General features: G+C 40.1%; 1 protein-coding gene across 1 annotated transcript; it reads right to left on the bottom strand.

The window, feature by feature from the left end:
- Nucleotides 1-18,152: 18,152 nt before the first annotated feature.
- On the bottom strand, nt 18,153-20,452 carry piwil2 (piwi-like RNA-mediated gene silencing 2). The gene is given in 7 exon segments (XM_041999562.1): nt 18,153-18,240; nt 18,396-18,584; nt 19,130-19,249; nt 19,332-19,403; nt 19,652-19,788; nt 20,096-20,208; nt 20,422-20,452. Coding segments are annotated over 7 exon segments (750 nt in total).
- Between the last annotated feature and the right edge of the window lie 247 nt (nt 20,453-20,699).

Genomic DNA, 20,699 nt, shown 5'->3' on the forward strand with positions numbered 1-20,699 from the left:
GCAAATCATTACAGCACTTAGAGGTGCAGGCTATGATTATTAGGGGACTTCCACAGAAGTACAAGCCATTTACGCTGATGATAACGCATGGTCCAGCGGACGTGAAGCTGGCGGAGTTCAAGGCTAAGCTGCGAAACTTCGAGGCGTCGGAGGATACAGAGCCAGTAGCTGAGGAAGCGGGAGAAAGGGTGCTGAAAGCCCGCGCAGAACCGAAGAAAAAGAACAGTGGGTCTTCGACTGACATGGCGTGTTGGCGATGCAGAGAAAAGGGACACCGAAAGGACGAATGCACAAAGAAAGTTTGGTGCAGTTCCTGCAAGAGCACAAGCCACACGGACAAAGTGTGCAGAAAGAAAGAGCGTGCACAAGGCTCTAGGTGTGCTCGCGCTCAAGATGACAGCGGTGGGGGTGGCGGCGGTCGTGCAGCGAGTCGTGGAGGACGGATCGACGTGCGGGGACCCGCGGGAGACGACTTCACATTCCGGGCAGGGACCGAGGACACCTGCAAGCCAGCGCAGGGGAGGCAGATCGAGAGGAAAGGGCTGATCGTCGACACAGGCGCGTCGTCCCACATCCTCAACAACAGGAGCTGGTTCAAGACCTTCGACAGCTCACTCAAGCCAGAGAGGCACAGCATGGAGCTGGCCGACGGAAAGCGGACATTCGGGTTGGCGCAAGGCAGAGGAGACGAACAGGTGTGTTTCATGGACAGCAACGGGAGCAGATGTACAGTGACTCTTAAGAACGCCCTGTACATCCCTTCATTCCCTCAAGAACTCTTCTCCGTGAAGTGTGCCACTGCAAATGGTGCCATGGTACTCTTCGAGGAAGGTAATGACGCTCTTGTGGTGCCAAATGGCACAAGGTTTAACATTCAAGTGTGTAACAGAATGTACTACTTACAAACAGAGTGTGACGAAAATGATGTGTGCAATGTTAGCCATGATATCCAAACCTGGCACGAGATTATGGGTCATTGCAATTACGATGATATACTGAAACTGCAGGATGTAACAGTAGGCATGCACATTAAAGGTGCCAAGCGTAAGCCTGACAAAGAATGTCAGGTATGCATAAAAGGAAAATTTACTCAGACGAGAAACAGAAATGCAACTGACAAGGTGAAGATACCACTTAAGTTGATGAATACTGACCTAGCTGGCCCAGTGACCAATGAGTCGATAGATGATTACAGGTATATGCAATCTTTTACAGATGTGTGTACTGGAGCAGTTTTCATTTACTTTCTCAAAGCAAAGAGCGATGCCGTACAGGCTACTGAAAAGTTCCTGGCTGACGTAGCACTTTATGGCACTGTGAAGTGCATCCGGTCAGATAATGGGACCGAATTTACTAACAGAGAGTTTCAGACACTACTGAGAAAGAACAAAATCAGACACGAGACATCCTGTCCTTACTCACCACACCAGAACGGGATAGCTGAGAGGGAAGGGCGTACTCTCTTTGAAATGGCTAGGTGTAAGCTTATTGACAGCAACTTACCTAAAAGCCTATGTCATTATGCCGTTCAGGAAGCAGCCTACACCAGGAACCGATGCTTTAACAAGCACATTGGCACAACTCCTTACACAGCAATGACAGGGAAGAAATGTGATCTAGCCAAGATGCACAAATTCGGGTCAGAGTGTTATGTGTACCAACAAGACAAGGGTAAACTAGATCCCAGGTGTGAAAAGGGGCTCTTTGTAGGGCACGACAAGGGCAGTCCCGCTTTTCTAGTTTACTACCCCAGCAAAGGAAAAGTGCAGAAGCACAGATTGGTTAAGTTTATCACAAAGACCACATGTGAGAGCGAGACTCAGATTCAGGAGCTAGGATTTGACCCCAGTGTAAATAGCGGAGAAACAAACACGTCACAGCCCAGTGCTACTAGCACAGACGTACAGACTGACAGTTCACAAACTCCAGGAGATGATGGCGAGGAGCACCACAGGGTGACGCTACAGGCCCCAAGCAGTGGAAGATACCCCACTAGAGCGCGTAAGCCCCCGAGTTATCTTAGTGATTATACTCAAGAACATAGTGGTGCTGATGACAGTACGCTCACTAGTGTAGACTATTGCTACCGAGCAGTGTGTGGAGTGCCACTCACCTTTAAACAGGCTATGGCATCACCACAGTCAGGTGAATGGAAGAGGGCAATGGACGAGGAGATGCAGTCACTAGAGGAAAACCAGACCTTTAACCTGACCAAATTGCCAAAGGGCAGAAAGACAGTGGGAGGTAGGTGGGTATACTCTATTAAGGAGGGTAGTGATGGATGTGAACAGTATAAGGCCAGATTTGTGGCGAAGGGATATAGCCAGAGAGCGGGGATAGATTATGGTGAGACATTCTCCCCCACAGCCAATCTGACCAGTGTACGTGTAGTCATGCAGAAGGCAGCCCAAGAGAACTTAATATTACATCAAATGGATGTAAAGACGGCGTATCTGCATACACCCATAGACCGAGACATCTACATGGATCAACCTGAAGGTTATGAAAAAATAGGAGAAAACCTAGTGTGTAAACTAAAGAAATCTATTTACGGTCTGAAGCAATCGGGACGTAATTGGAATGAGATGCTACACAAATGTTTGATAAATGACAACTTCACACAGAACCCAGCGGACCATTGTGTCTACACAAAAGAGTCTGAGCAGGCAGGGAAGGTGATAATAGTCATCTGGGTGGATGATCTTATCATTGCAGCAAATAACATGAGAAGTCTAGAGCAAGTGAAGGCAATGTTTTCCACCAGGTTTAAAATGAAGGACCTGGGCAGATTGAAACATTTTCTAGGCATAGACTTCAGTCAATCTGATGATTGTGTAACAATGTCACAACAGAGATATGTTGAAAAGATTCTCATTCGTTTCGATATGCAGGAGTGCAGAACACGTGAGACACCGTGTGAACAAAAGGTTGATCACTCTGATGATGCACCTAAGATGACTGATGTTAGGAAGTCCAGAGAAGCTGTAGGTAGTCTCATCTATTTAGCTACTTGTACAAGACCTGACCTATGTTTTGTTGTAAGCAACCTATCCCAGCATTTTGCAAACCCCACAGATGAACATTGGGTTACAGTGAAACATGTGCTGCGTTATCTAAGAGGTACTACAGACAAGCAGCTGACTTTTAGGAAGAGCAGCGATGGGTTAGGCCTCCGGGCATACAGTGACGCGGATTGGGGGGCAGACACCAGCGACAGACGGAGCACGTCTGGTTACTGTGTGAGCATGAGCAAAGACAGCTCACTGGTATCTTGGAGAAGTAAAAAGCAACCCACAGTAGCGTTATCCACATGTGAAGCTGAATACATGGCTTTAGCTCTAACAATACAGGAGTGTATCTATTTGGAGCAATTACTGAAGGGTATTGATACCTATGAATATGTCAAAACTGTTGTTTATGAGGATAACCAGGGCACTATTGCACTTGTTAGAAACCCTGTGTGCAGACAAAGGTGCAAACATGTAGACATCAAGTATCATTTCATCAGGTCAACCATTAAAGAAGGGAAAATGACGCTTGTTTACTGTCCGACAGATGAGATGATTGCAGATGCTATGACCAAGTCTGTGTCAAAGGTTAAGTTGATGAGATTTTCAGGAGTCATGTTTGGTGCAAGTGTCTGATGTATTGTATATATGTTAAGTACATAGGTATGTACTACGAATGTTTTGACACTTGTCATTTATTTTTTGAGTTTATTTTGAGTGTTAAAGGCTGTACAGCAGGGCTACTCAATTCGGTCCTACGAGGGCTGCAATCCAGCAGGTTTTCCATGTATCCCTGCACCAACACACCTGAGTCATATTAATGAGTCATTGTGTAGAACCTGATTGGCTGTTAGAGCCACCTAATTTGACTCAGGTGTGTTGGTGCAGGGATACCATCCTTCTGAATGTCCGTCCATCCGTCCGTCCGTCTGTCCGTCCGTCCGTCCATCCATCCATCCATCCATCCATCCATTTTCTGCCTCTTACCCAGAGGTGGGTTGCGGGGGGAGCTGCCTAAGCAGGGAAACCCAAACTTCCCTCTCCCCGGCCACATTGACCAACTCTTCCTGGGGAATCCTGAGGCGTTCCCAGGCCACCCGAGAGATGTAGTCCATCCAGCATATCCTGGGTCTTGCCCGGGGCCTCCTCCTGATGGGATGTGCCCGGAACACCTCACTTGGGAAGCATCCAGGAGGCATTATTACCAGAGGCCCAAGCCAACTCATCTGGCTCCTCTCGATGCGGAAGAGCAGCGACTCTACTCTGAGCACCTCGAGGATCACCGAGCTTCTCACCCTATCTCTAAGGGAGAGCCTGGCAACCCTGCAAGGAAAACTAATTTTGGCTGCTTGTATTTGCGATCTCGTTCTTTCGGTCACCACACAGCTTGTGACCATAGGTGAGGGTGGGAACGTAGACTGACCGGTAAATGGAGAGTTTTCCCTTTTGGCTCAGCTCCTTCTTCACCACGACAGACCGATGCAGAGTCTGCATCACTACAGATGCCGCACCGATCCGCCTGTCGATCTCCTGCTCCATCCTTGCCTTACTCGTGAACAAGACCCCGAGATACGTGAACTCCTTCACTTGGGGCAGGACCTCATTCCCGACCTAAAGAAAGCACTCCACCCTTTTCTGGCTAAGGACCATTGTCTCTGATTTGGAGGTGCTGATTCTCATCCCAGCTGCTTCACACTCGGCTGCGAATTGCTCCTGTGAGGGCTGAAGATCACAGCCTCCCGTGCCCGCGTTTTTGCCTTGGCGACCGCCGAAGCTGCATTCCGCTTAGCCTGCCGATACCCGATAGGACTCTTTCTTCAGCTTGACAGCATCCCTCACTGCAGGTGTCCACCAATGAGTTTGGGGGTTACCGCCATGACAGGCGCTGACGACCTTGCAGCCACAGCTGCGGCTGGCCGCGTCATCAATAGAGGCACGGAACACAGCCCACTCGGACTCAATGTCCCCCGCCTCACCTGGGACATGGTTGAAGCTCTGCCTGAGATGGGAGTTGAAACTCTTTCTGACAGGGGACTCCACCAGATGTTCCCAGCAGACCCTCACAACAAGCATGGGTCTGCCAGGCCTGACCGGCATCCTCAACTTCCTCTGAGCCAACTCACCACCAGGTGGTGATCAGTTGACAGCTCCACCCCTCTCTTCACCCGAGTGTCCAAGACATGGGGCTGCGAGTCCGATGATACGACTACAAAGTCGACCATCGTACTGCGACCTAGAGTGTCCTGGTGCCAAGTACACATGTGGACACTTTTATGCCTGAACAAGGTGTTCGTTATGGACAATGACGAGCACAGAAGACCAACAACAAAACATCACTCGGAATCAGATCGGGGAGCCATTCCTCCCAATCACGCCCCTCCAGGTCTCGCTGTCATTGCCCATGTGGGCATTGAAGTCCCCCCCAGCAGAACGATGGAGTCCCCGGAAGGAGTGCTCTCCAACACCCCCTCCAAGACCCGTGAGGTCCCGTCCCCCCACCTGAAGGCTGAGGAAGGCTACCCTTTCGTTCACCAATCACTTCATTATGCTGTTTCCTTAAATTATTGTCCACGCCTTATAAGATTGTTCTCTTTATAATGGTTTTATATTACTTTGATTGGGAAACCACTTGGAAAAATACATTCTTTTAATTTCCTATGTACATCTGTCCATTAACTGAAGCACTTTATTTCTCATTTCATACTGGTTTTGAAAATATGTTTAAAAGATTTGTGTTGAGTCTTATAGTGTAATGACCATGCATTCAAATAATAAAAAAAAACTAATCTGCGATTTTGTTTACAGGCCACAAGACAACTTTACAATGCATTTATAGCTATGTATAGTTACAAAGATGTTCTTATTTACTACTACAAAAGCTTCAACTTGGTGTCGCAATTACACACCACACCAAGCAACATGCCCAACTACACACCAAATGGAAAAGGACAAATCAAAATATGGCTGTTTGTATTATTATTATTGGTCTAACATAACTGAGATGAAATACACCATATTCCAATTATTTACAAGTATGACAAAAAGGCAAATGTCATGTTTTCTTAAAGATGAGATTTTTTCTCTCTCTTTAACTTTGTTTCGTTCTACCAGTAAGACTGTGGCTCTACCTCAAATTTAATAAATAATCCAATTTAATCAGCCAGATTAGAGAAAAGATGCAAAGATCACTTTGAGTAAAATGTTCCAACCAGTCACTTTAAAAAATACATATTTCATTATGATATAACAGGGACACAAAAATGGCTCACTTTTAAGGCTCTAGCTCCAACCCACTGCTAATTAGATGTCTCAGTCTTATGTACAGATCCATCTTTGCAAACACATCATCTGTTACCTCCAGATTATGCTCTGAAATAAGGTCTTTAAATACACAGTGTTCAAAGCAGACTTCAGCCATGCAGATCTATACCATGCATCATACATTCAATACAGTTGATGTACTGAATGCATGATGGATGGGTGGCCACGAGGGCTTCGTGAGTTGTGCACTGTGATTATTTTATGGTAAAGCAACCTTGTTTAGACTTTCCTAGAAGGCAAGAAAAACTACATTTTAATGTACACAAAAGTAAAAAAGTTTGATGTTGAGCAGAAGGAAAAAACTGGGTTTTTGGACACATAATATCCTGGCACACATGGCGAGATTCCCCGGGTCTTTGTGGATCACCATGCCCACGGAGAGGAGGCGAAGGTGGCGTCGATAGAGAAAGCAGAAGTAGGACTGCAGGGCCGGAGTGTTAACTTGACTCCAGAGACAACCACACAAACTACCACTTCTAGCATTTTCCTCGCAAATGCACAATGTCTTGCCAACAAAATGGATGATCTGAGGCTCAAGATAGCAACTAACAAAATTGTTAAGGACAGTTGCATAATTTTAATCACAGAATCATGGCTTCACTCATCCATTGTCTTATGCTACATCAAAAACTGCACAGATAATGTCACAGTGGACAAGACCATTCAGGTGTACCCCAACAGGAAGTCCTGGATGACACAGAAGGTACAGCAGCTGCTTAAAGAAGGAACACCACCTTCAAGTCTGGTGAGAGCATACTGTACAGTGCAGCCAGAGCTAACCTAAAGAGTGGCATCAGAGAGGTCAAGACAGACTACAAGAAGAGGATTGAGGAACACCTGGAGAGTAACAACAACAGGCAGGTGTGACAGGGGGTCCAGCACCTCACAAACTACAAGGCCAGCATCAGAGCTGCTGAAGTAGGTGCATCATTGGCAGAGGAGCTGAATAACTTCTCTGCCCGATTCGAGGCAGACTCTCCAAAGACAACTACACCACACCCTGCAGTTTAGAGCAGCTCAACCTCACATTAAAAGAGCATGATGTGAGGCGCACAATGTGAGAGGCACAATGTGAGACGCGCGCTGCGGGCGGTCCACCCGTGGAAGGCCACTGGACCTGATGGTGTCCCTGGACGGGCGCTGAGGGACTGTGCTGACCAGTTGGCTTCATGCAGCAGCAGCTTCCAGCTGCATTCAGAGCAGGAGATGATCGCCTGTGTTTCATGACCAGGCTGAAAATGAAACATACAAAGCTGCTGCTGGCTGATCCCTTGCTGGCATACCATCAGATATTAATGTTGATTAATGAAGAGTGTGGAGGAAAACATTTAGAAAGTTAAAAGTGTTGTGAAATGTTGCAGACTTCTAGTTAGAAAACAACCCACACTTAAAAAAATTAAACTACAAAAAAAAAAAGAAAGAAAATATTAACCAAAGAATTTGTTTTATTTTTATTATTTTTGCCTTTTCAAACATTTTTAGCTTGTCTTTTCCCACGACATTCCTCTCCATGGTAGACTCCAATACAGCTATATGTACCAAGCTATTATGCACATTAGATGATGAAGTGATTTAGCAACTTCTAGTTTTAAGACGGCAATAGCTACTTTTCTCACTGAAGGGTTGGCAACAGTGGGTGTGTGAGTGTAACTGAAAGAGGAATGTTGATGGGATGTGAGGCATTAATAGTGAAATAAGATGCTTTTTTCAGTTCTTACAATTGCAAATCTGACTCCAGAGGAGTCAGTGCCTCACCAGCCATGAACCTCACCGTACGTCACTGCATCACCTCACTACTCCCCAAAAGTCTCGACCCTCACCAGTTTGCCTACAGGGTGAACAGATCGACGGAGGACATGTTTGATCTGTTACCATCAGGCAGGTGGTACAGATCAATCACTGCAAGGACAAACTGGTTCAGGGATAATTTTTACCCGACAGTAGTAAGATCCCTGAACAAATGGTTGAGTAGTTGATAATTCCAGCTCATGTGCCTTAATAAGCTACCTCATATGTCTTTATTTTGCACTTAACACCTGTGGCTTATTTAAACAAGATGAAATAACTATAATATATATTATATATTATACATTATATATTATACTCTGTATAGTTTTACTTTATTTGAGCTTATTTTTTCTTTATTTAATCTTATTTACTATAAGTTGTATTTTGTATTTATTTGTTATGATCGTTGCTATTATTCTTTTTTTTATTCTGTTTTGCACTTACTGGAGGGCTTTGTAATTGTGTTGCACTTGTTGCAATGAAGTTCAATTCTATTCTAAAAAAATGAAATGTTAGCAAATTGTGTAAATGAATGCAGACAGCAATGCAAAGCTGTGTAGGATGCTAAATGGACCATCTGATAGCAAGAAAGGCAACAATTTATTCCTTTCACAACCAGTGAAAAATTTTAGGTTATTTTCTATTGCAGTGATGTTCATGTGAATGAGTCCTTTATGTTGATGTTCCAAATCAAATACCTTATTTTAGAGACTATAGAACCAAGACAAGAGTCTGTGTTAATGAGAGTTCTTATTCAGAGAACACTTTTGAGGAAAATACAGTGCATTAAGGGCCTTTTTATTGTCTTGCAATCAATGTGATAAAGTAATTTTATGGAAATACAGTAGATATTCTGAAAATAGACTGAAAATTACTTATTATAATTATGACTTTATCTTATAATTATGACTTTTAATGTTATAATTTTTATTTTTTGTTATAATTATGATTTTTTGTCTCATAATGACTTTTTATGTAAATTGAATAATTATGAGATTCTTAGTGTTTTTTTTCCAAGTGGTGGAAACAGGCTTGTATAGAAATCCCCAAGTAGCGTTGTACGTTGTTTGGCTTCATGCTTATATTTCGTGACATGCAACACATTGTGTTGTACATCTGTGTTGTGTGTGTTTTTATTATGGTGTTATGAGTTTTTTCCTTGTATTTATTTACTGTCTTTTACCTTTGCTGTGTACAGCACTTTGGTGGACAGGGTTGTTTTTAAAGTGCTTTACAAATAAAATTGTTGTGTGTTGGGGGGGTGAGGACCCAAACTCAGGCAGATCAGGCAGAAAGCAGGTCAGTGCAGGTTAAAGGTTTTATTCTCCAAGTACTCAGGAGCAGGGAAACACACAATACAGAGAATGAACCACAAGGATCTGACAAGGGCAAACTGAAAACCATGGGGTCTATATATCCTCAGAGGGAATAATAAGGAACAGGTGAAGCGAATGAGTAATTAGACCAGGTGAACAAACGAGCCAGAAACAGAAACCACAGGAACACAGGAGAAAACAGATACACTGAACTAAACGTGACAAAACCCAAAACTATAAACTAAAAATCAAGATGAAAACTAAAACATTACTCAAACGATGATCTTAACAGAAAACTAAACACCACAAAAAACCGAACTAGAAACCAAGATCAAATCAGAACTAAACATTAAAAACCAAAACCCTAAACCAAGATTTAAACATAACACAAACCAAAGGACAGACCAAAACCAAACAAAAACCAGGAACCCACACCGTGAACCATGACAAAAATTGTTTGATTTTTCTATTAGCTGGCTGTGTATGGTTCAGTTAACAGAGATGGGAGTAAGTCCCATACATGCAAGTCTCAAGTAAGTCACAAGTCTTAGCCCTCAAGTCTCAAGTAAGTCCAAGTCATCTCTATTGTCATTAATTGACAATTAATGACAATTGTGTTTGTGGTTGTGAGATAGCCCAACAGGTCAAGGTGCAACAGCACCACCTGCTGGCGAAAGGATGAATACTATCTGAACCAATCAGGACCAGACAGGACAATCAGCCACACTGACAAGCAGCAGACCAGTTAGCAAGAAGACTGCGTGGAGTTAGTGGCCTGTGTTTAAGTACTGCAGCTAAATTTGAGATTTATTCTTTTTTTTTTTTAAATTGCTATGTTATCTATTTTGATGTGTGTAATTTTTTTAATATGCATGAATTGCTTTAAAAAAAAAAAAAAAAAAAAAAAAAATCATGTTAAGCACTTTGTGTTGCCTCCAGCAAAAAGCGCTTTACAAATAAAGATTTATTTGATTTGAATCCTTGTGATGGCTTAATAATGAGTATTTAATTTGAAATGCCAGTTTCAAATTTTGCAAGTTTATTGTTTGTTTGTTTGTTTGTTTATTGTTGTTGATTGTGACCAGGCTTTATGAATAGAAAAAATGTTGAATTGTTTACTGTGGTTTACATTTGATGTAATGCTGTTAAGCATGCTTGGTCTCTGTATATGTTTAAGTAGCAGTTTGTACATAAGTTATGGATATTACTGGTAAACCTGGTAAATCATATGCTCATATGGCAGCTTATTTAGGAATGTTTATTGATTTAACTGCTGAACAATATACTGATCACTTCATTGCTTTTCTTTTCAGAACATACATACATACATACATACATACATATGCTGTTCAATGATTCTAAAGTCCAACAACCTTTATTAAAGAAGACAAACAGATCTCTCTCTCTCATCAAGTGCCTTGAATCTGCAGCCTCAAACAGCAATCCTATTCTCTGAGGCTCACCCTCAAACAGTGGTTATATAACTGTACTGTGAATGAGTAACTTTATTGTATGTTGGATTTATGTGTAAAGAATAGACTCACCTGTAAAGTGGTAAGAGTTGTTTCCAAAAGGACTCAAGGTTATATAAGGCTGGCCTTTTGTCTGTGAACAAGGGGCCAGGTTAATGTAGCAGGGTGCATGTGAGATTAAGTTTGGTTTGTTTGATTTCAGTTACATTTAGTTGGTTAAAGTAATGGGGTGACATAGCTAACACTGGTCAGGTTATATCCTTGCAATTGGATATAACCAGGCTTGAAGGTGGTGTTCCTTTCTTCACCTTCAACAGGCATCACATGAGATCTGTTTGTGAAAATATGTCAACACTTGTATTAAAATGTAAAGATCATCATATCTTCAACAATATTGACTGGAGGAACATTTATATCTCTTATTAAAAATGTTCTTCTTATCTGGATTCTCCCCCGATTTTGATCTGAAGATGAGGAAGATGCAAAGTCGGATGAATTTATTATTAGAGCGATGCTTTAACTTCATAATGTGGTCGGGTATTTACACCTGGCTGAAATCAAATTACAATACAAACCTGACTACTTATCTGTTGTGAAATGTATTGTAGCAAGTCTTCATTAATATGTGAATATATTAATGCCATTTACACAATACATAGTCCAATCTCCTTATCCTAGTTAAAGGACTTTTGTACTACGCCATTTAAAACATAATAATAGCAGAAATATCTGTGTTTTGTTTAAGGATATTTTTATAATATCATGCTCCTATAATTTTTTTTCAACTTTTTCAAATTGTAGGAAAATATACATATTCTGTTATTATTCATTAATTTTGGAAAAGACCTTTACTGTTCACATTTTGCCTGAGATGGAAGATTAATTGTCAATAAGTGAAATGAAACAGTTACATTTTTCCGGTTCACATCCAAGCTCTGAGGGGCTTGCAAATACAGCACAGAACAAGGTGACAAGTGACGTACATAAAGTGGAATGATTGAGTACTTAAAAAAATAAACATGGTGTACCCAACAGAAGTTTAGAAACCCAAATTTGCTTTCTAAAAGATGGAGCACAGAACTGGATATTCTAATGTAAATTTGACAAAAGCTTGGGACACTATTTTTTCAATAGTATGATTTTTCTTAATGTTAATGTGTACTGATTTAGATAATGATTTATTTCACCATTTTTTAATTTTATTTATTGTAAATTAAAAGCATAATTAGATATCCATATTCATTTTATATAAATATACATAAAATAAAGTACCCAAGACAGCTGCTCAACTGTGCTGCCATCCACACTGGCCTCCACACAGTGAAGACAGAGGTTTGTCAGGTCATCTGTCAAAATGTTGCAAGATTATTTTGAAACAAGGTAATGATGACCACATCAGTTTTCATTTGCAGCACAATCTCAGCAATGACAACCAGTCCACTCATAACTTTTATCAATTAGTGGGTGTTGCATAACTTACCTGACTCTGAGAAGAGGAGTAGCAATCAGCCTCCACAAATCTGACACATCCTGTGGGGAAGCAGAAAATGTGACTGGCTCATGTCAAAAGATTTTCTCTGCCAACTGATTGAAAAACAATTCAGTCATTAACTAACAGTTATAATGACGATCAATGAATTTTATGCAACGTACTGTGTGTGTACTCAGAGTTGAGTAAAAGGAGTAAAAAAAAAAACCACCACAGGGCGTGCTGTCTGGTTGGTGGGGATGGGGCACTGTGTCTCATTTTCACTTTGACATATGTATCCCTTTTCTCCTCACGAGTGCCCTAACATAGTTAAAACATCCAGTGTAACATCCAAACAGACTAATTTTCCTAAAAAAATAGTAAGTTCTTAAAGACAATCAAGAGCACAATGATAAAATTGAGATATTGTTGGATTGGATTATTGGATTATTGGATTTGATTGTGTTATATACACCGATCAGGCCACACCATGAACACTAACAGTGAAGTTAATAACATTGATTTTCTCGTTACAGTGGAATGTGTCAGTGTGTGGGGTGTATTAGGCAGCAAGTGAATGATCAGTCCTCAAAGTTGATGTGTTGGAAGAAGGAAAAATGGGCAAGATGGGTAAGAGTTGAGTGACTTTGACAAGGGCCAAATTGTGATGACTAGACGACTGGGTCAGAGCATCTCCCAGACTGCAGGTTGGGTATTCCTGGTCTGCAGTGGTCAATACCTACCATCAGAGGTTTAAGAAAGGAAAAACATTGAACCAGGGTCAGGGGCATGGACACCCGAGGCTCACTGATGATGAGGCTGATCTACTGTTTATTAAATGTTTAAATTCTATTTGTATTTCTGTAAAAATAAAAGTTATTTTGAATATTTGTTAAAATATTTAATTATTATAATTATTTAATAGGATACCTGCCATCAACTTACAAATTTCTGGTCCCCATTAAAAATTACATACACTACACACATATATATATTGTATATGTTATATTGTGTATAACTAACAGAAAATGTACTTCTAACAACCAATGCTTTACAGTAATGAGCTACAGTTTATTCAACCTTTAATTCCAAACTGAGTCTTTGTCATGGTTTACACTTCCTCGTAGTCTTCAGGCACCTCAGAAGGATATCGAGCCTCGGTTCCAAACTGAAGGAAGAAAGGTGAAAACTCAGTTGTGATTTGTTTTTTGGTTCTCAGCCCAAACATCACTGGGTCCAGATACTCGTCCCACCATTCAGGCTGTTCTTTGACAAGTTTGCACAGTGCCCTAAAGGGTAAAATTACATCAATAACAGAGCCAACTTCTTTAAATTACAGTTTGAATCCATGTTATCATAATATCATAAATATATTAAAACTGTGGCTTTTTGTTGTTTTGCACAGGATTATAATTATAAACCTGCTTGAAGGGCTTTAATAATATGTTTTAGGCTTTACATTACTTAAACATTATTTTTAAAATTCATAACAACACAAGATTTTATGGCATATACCAAGTATTAAACATATTTTCATACCAAAAAAATAGTAATTAAGAAAACTACAATTACCTTTGTATGGTCCTGTTTAGCTTTTCCACAAGCCCATTTGTCTGTGGGTGGTAAGGTGCACAAAGGCTACGCTTAATGCCCAGAGTTTTGCACACTTCAGTGTTTACCTGTTGATCAACAATAAAACTGAATACATGCAATTATTGCAGTAATCATATGAAGATACTTTGTATCCATAATTTTTAATCCTGTCGTACAATCTCCCACCTATTCCAGCATTACCTGGAATAACATTGTTATGCACTGTAACAACATCCAAAATCCAACAAACCTTGTAAATAAACTCTCGTCCCTGGTCAGTCAGAATTAGTTTTGGGGCCTCAAAACTATAGAAGAACTTGATAATGCACTGTGCAACATTTGCAGCCGTTTTTGCAGGGAGAGCAAATGCCTCAGACCACTTAGTGAAGTAGTCCACCATCACGCAGATGCACATGTTTCCAACCTCTGTTTTAACTAGTTTACCAACAATGTCTATCTCCACTAGTTCAAATGGATGGTTTACCTTCACAAAACATATTGGGAAAATTAAATATACAGATTGCATTTACAGTGTAGCCTTTTAAAACATTTCATTGCAAAATAGGAACATAAAAAGTAGAATATAATGTTAATTAGGAGTTGACAGGAAAACTTGGTTCAGGATGGATTGGAGGATACTCGCCCTGGGGTGTCGGTTAGGACACTAAGGACATGAGGCGGGATGTGGTCGAACAGTTTAATGAAGGGTTATTACATACAGCACAACAATGCGGCAGGCCCGCTGACGTAGCAGCGATTAGGCTTGAGGTCTTTAGGTAGAGTGTGCAAAGTGGTCTGGAATATACAAAAAACACATACACCAATCAGCATAGGAGCACATCATTACAGACAATAAATCAGATATTGTACTGCTTATGCAACCATAAACCTTCACTATGCAGAGAGCTATAGACATATTAGCACCATTAGACCAGAACAACCCGCTGGTAAACTCAAAACATGAACAGAAAGACGCACCGCGGCACGACGGGCGTCATATTAGCTAACATGACTTGTATGAAATAACAGGCACGCAGCATAACATCATTCAGAACATCAGGGAAATTACATAGAACTTACTATCTCTTCATGCACGCACTCACACACAAGGAAACAGTCCGTGGACGAGGGTGAACAGCAGGTGGAGGGACAAACGTCGTTCGAGGGCGAAGGCGAAAGCATGAAAGAAAATAAACTTTGTCTTCTCCGGGCGCTTATTCCCGCCGCTGCTCGTTCGGCTGAGCTCGTGTCCGCTCGGGTGCTGTCGGGAGCGCTCAGCTTCGCTCGGCTGCACTCGTGCCCGCTTGTGCGCGCTGTCGGGACAGCAGTGGACTTTATTACATATAAATTTGGAGTTACCTGTATGGGGATGTATTCACTCTCCTGTTTTATGGTTACAGCACTGACCTGGCATTGCTGACATTCTGAAACCTGCAAGACATGATGTGAAACTGTCTTAATGTTCTAAAATATTTATTTTCTTATGACATGTTCTTTGATAGTGTGTCTTTGGACAAACAAATAAATACTGTTTTTGCACCATACCAAACAGAATAAAAAGATCCATTAGAGAACTACTCAAACTTCCAACCAACTTCTAACAAACTATGAAAAAGAGTAGAACCACTGTGAAAATAGCTCGTGTAAATTATTTATGTTGTTTGAAATAGTTGATTGTGCTAATATGTCATGGATGTAAATAGAGTAGACAAAACAATACAAACAGTTGTAAATATTACGTCATGACATTTCTACAGCATTACAAAGTGTAGCCTTTAAACTAAACGGGAATTTGATCCAAAAATCTCAAAACTGCTGGAAAAGCAGAAAAAAAAAAAAAAAAAAAAAAAAAAATCGAAGCATACTTAGTTAGCATTTATTGCCTTTAACCAGCCTACATTTACAGATGACAAATTTCTATCTTTATTAACCTACCATCAAGTATGAAGTCTAAAGTTCTTCTCCTCATTATAAATTTCTGGGATTTATTAGCGCCGTCTGGATATTTACCAGATGTTAGATAATTTACAATTGCGTTGTAAAGTCCTGGATCCATTTGCCTAGCAGGGATGACGCAAATAGGTTAGTTAGCTCGACTCTGCAAAAAAGTTAATGCAACTTAAGCTTATAATTGTCACTTTGCACAATAAGGCTGTTCGGGATTTAGAAGTGCCTTCACATACCTCTTCTGCAAGTTTTTCACTGTTCCGCGAATTCTTAAAAGTTAATTTGTCAGGTCAGTCAGCATCGTTCACCGACGTCGTGTGCACACAGGCTAAATGCAGGTAGCAAAAGGTGTGGACTTGTTCGAAAATAACTTTGTGCAAATAATTGAAAGCTGTGTGCAAATAGTTATGCAATGACACAACTGACATATACTATGTGCAAATATGAAAATAAATCTTTAAAAAACATTAATGAAGTAATATTGTGGTTTACTTGATCACGTCATACATGTCGTGTGCAACTTCTGGCACCTAACTGTCTGCTAACAATCCCTGTGCGCATTTTTTTAAGGGCCTAAAATAAGTATTCAAAGTACCAAAGATGGTGGCTGCTTTTTTGGGCACTATATATGCATACAAATACACTACTGTTCAAAAGTTTGGGGTCACTTTGCCATGGGATTCAATAGGGAAGTGACCCCAAACTTTTGAACGGTAGTGTATATGTAGGTATAAAAGTGTCTGTGTACATGTTATTGTGGAAAAGTCTTCAGCAGCACTACAAGAAAATTAGAATGATTTAGAAGGTGATGCAGAGAATATTTTTATTTTTTTATTTAAAATGATACAGATGGCATGAACAATAAAACCTAAATCAAAATAATAAGCTGAGCACTCTTTGCCTTTAACTGTACATCAAATGCCCTAAGTGCACATTCATATAGATTATTCGAAGGGGCTTAACAAGTTGGCAAAAGGAAGTTGAGGACTTTCCATGTAGATTAAGGCTGTCTCACTGGCTTCTGTAGCTTTGTTTAATCTAAAACTTGTTCTATGATGATGAGATCTGGGCTGTGTGTTCAATGTCATTATTAGCATAATTATATAGAGACAGTTGGTTAATTCTGTGTCGATTCTCTGTCATCCAGGCAAAAAATGTCTTGATCTTGAAGTTCATTAACATCAGCTCGACTTTCAGTTTACCAGATGTTTCAGCACTCATCCAAGTGGCTTCTTCAGTGTAAAACACACTGGCTGTAAACTAAACAGATATACCTCCAAACTCATTTCATCTCCAGGGAGTGTGTTTATGCGATGAAGTTGTTTTTTTTTAAGCTTTTTTGATTCTCCTGGTGAAAAACAGTTCTGTGTTGCCATGAAATGTGTGGTGAAAATGGTTGAAAATGTCTTGATCTTGAAGTTCATTAACATCAGCTCGACTTTCAGTTTACCAGATGTTTCAGCACTCATCCAAGTGGCTTCTTCAGTGTAAAACACACTGGCTGTAAACTAAACAGATATACCTCCAAACTCATTTCATCTCCAGGGAGTGTGTTTATGCGATGAAGTTGTTTTTTTTTTAAGCTTTTTTGATTCTCCTGGTGAAAAACAGTTCTGTGTTGCCATGAAATGTGTGGTGAAAATGGTTGGCCTTAACCGTCAGAATGCGTGTCCCCCCTGGCTATGATGAAAATACTGTTAGAGGGATGAAACTCAGAAAAGCTACTGCTGGACTGTAAATGAGTTAGTAGAAACACGCTGATAAATGTGGGAACATCTTCACCCTTTAAACACAGGGGTAATGGTATCTGACAGGTGGACCTCAGCTGTCAGAATGCGTGTCCACCTGGCCGTAATGAACATACTTTGTGTTAGAGGGATGATAGTCTGAGATCAGTGGAATGAAGACAAGTCAGCAGACACTTTTCATATATAGTTTCCCCTCAACAATTTGACTTAACAGAGCTCTCTTGGCAAAATTTATGCAGCTGCATTCCTGCAGAAAGAATGTAGCCCAATAAAGTAAGGAAAACACATACAGTGTGCATTTTTGAAATGGTAAATCAAACCCCTGGACCATAATCATAATCATATAACATAGTTTCAGCCCTCTCAAACAAAAATAATGGTAATCTGAGTGTTGGTGGCAAGCAAGACTTGCTGTGGTCACAGGGTGGCAGTCTGAGACAAGAACTAATGCATGTCAACTCTGGTTGTGTTTCCTGATGCTGTAGAAAGATTTACCTTCCTTCCTGTCTTAGACCTCTCCTTAGCTTGTGCATGCGTAAAGGTTGGTTCATCTCTTTAATTGTGATCCCATAGCTCTTGCTGTTAAAATATCAAACCATTAAAAATAACACAAAGATACAACTAAATGCCCTTTCATTGCTAGTCTGAAGTTAATATAAAACTCTGAGTATTTAAATGCACAAGCTACACCTCCCTGCTCAGTTTTGCTGAGTTCATGGACAAATTAGGCTCACCTGTAGTATTACAAAAAGGCGGTTTTTGTGCCATCCATCAAAGTGAAAGTGTCCTTGGGAGACTTGTTCTGTTCAATGGCATCTATGCGGTAGGTGTGGTTGTTGTAGCCGGTGATAACAATGCTACCAACAAGTTCTTTGGTTCATTCATTTTGGAAGTTTTCCTTACTATGCTGGTACAAAATGTTCCTGACAGACAACAGGACAAAAGCAAGTTCTTATTATTTAAAGTTAATGTGCTCATGGCTTCTTTTGTGCTTCTCATCTTTAAACAGGAAAAAAATTGGGACAAGGCTATGAATATTGAATGGACACAGTAAGCCTGTCTCATAAATCTGACCTCCCTCAAAACACACCTCCATATTGAGTACATCTGCAAAGGAAAGGGTTATAATAGTAAGGAGTATTCAGTTCTCTCACAGAACAGACCATCATATCTTGACACTCAGTGTTTAAATATGACTCTCTAATGGATACAGTTGCTGTATGGTTTAGTCATGCAGTAATCAATGATTAAAGATGTATGAGCAATGTCTTGGTATCCATACAGAAGGCATTCAGAATAGACAGAAAAAAACAACTAAAATCTGTCTAAGTAGAAAGCAGCCTGCATTAAACAGTTTGTACTTGATGTTCAGTAATATTCAATGATGAATTAAAAAGGCAAAATATTCTAATTTAAAGTAAACTAACCCAAACCACTTTAATAGACTTGATTTTGCATATAAATTCACATGACATCCAACACAGAGTCAGTCTGCAAAACTTTGCGAGTCCCGTCCACAGACAGGTACAGACCTCCATCTGCGCGCTAAACGCAGGTGAAATAGCCTGGCCACACTTGCAACATATATATATATATATATATATATATATATATATATATATATAAAAAAATCTGACAATGAACGGAGTGGTGATCATGAATTTTCCAGATTGACAAGAACGACTGCACTTTCTGAATCTAAATTTCGGCCCACATTTTTCAGTCCAAAAATTTTCATTACCCTCAAAAAAGGAGAACACAATGCCATGTTCTGTCATTTACATAATCCTAATGACACATGACCACAAAACGAGGAAACTGTTGCCATTTTATTTTTGTTAAACATGACATTAATGAATAAAATGAAACTAGAATCAGTTTTTTATAATGCAAACTGATTTCTGTAATGAATAAATCTTTGTGAAGGCTACTTGGGCACAATATATTTTACAAACATTTGACAAAAATCTTCCAAAAGTCAGAAATATACTTTAAGGAATTCCTTCTGAGTACCATATTGTAGAAAGGGATGCAAAGATCAGAGCTGGGTGGCAACATCTTTGTTATCAGGTTTTTGATTTCTATTTCCTCAATTTCTGTTCGCCTCAAACTTTTGAGAACAGCCATCTGCATGTCATCAAAATATTAATGTTAGATTTTCAAGTCAAAAGGTGAAACTAGTCTTTGTGACAGGTTGTGTGCTGTAGTTCTGCACAATGAAACAAAACAAACAAAAGAACTAAATGATCAAACATATTGTCAGTGATCAAAAACTTCAACTTATGCAAATAATTAACCAGAATCAAGCAGCCAACTAAAATTCAAACCTTGTTAATATAAGAATTTATCTGCAAAACTGAGGAAATCCTGAGAAAAGGACTAGGTCCAAAGTTTGTTCTTGTATGTGAATCAGCAACCCAGTAACAATATTTACCACATCTAGCTTAACAAGCAGGCAGAGTATGGAACCATCAAAAGCCACCATTCTCCCAGTGCTTGAACAGTGATCTTTCATCATGCCAAAACACACCGTCATTGAGTCAACATCTGGTCTTAGAAAAAAAAAACAAAAAACAAACTAACAAAACAAGAATTAAAAACAACAAATTTAGATCCTAACCAATAACATGTGCAATTAATCCAACTCACTAAAACCCAAAAACATGGGAAAATTCTTACAGGGGGAAAATGCCAGAAATTCCCCTGTGTTCTCTGTTGCCATTTGTTTTAGAAAATGGTAGCAGAGTTGACTTGAGTTACCTCTCACATTGCCGAACACTTCTGTGAGCATGTCGAAAAACACACTTCGCCGGAGTACTTCTCCTGCTCCGGTGTTACGACGAGAGTATCATGGCCATCGCGAGAACGCGAAGAGCAGAACAAGCTGAATCTAATCATCATTGCAGTAATTCCTGATTTGTTTAACGGCTAAAAATTGATCCAATATACTTTCTAAGTTTTACTAACATCAACACATTCATGAATATTTAGAGCAACTTCACTGAATGAATCAGAACATTTAAAAAGTTAAACTGTTG

The sequence above is a fragment of the Melanotaenia boesemani genome, chromosome 11, assembly GCF_017639745.1.
Source record: "Melanotaenia boesemani isolate fMelBoe1 chromosome 11, fMelBoe1.pri, whole genome shotgun sequence".
Lineage (NCBI taxonomy): Eukaryota > Metazoa > Chordata > Actinopteri > Atheriniformes > Melanotaeniidae > Melanotaenia > Melanotaenia boesemani.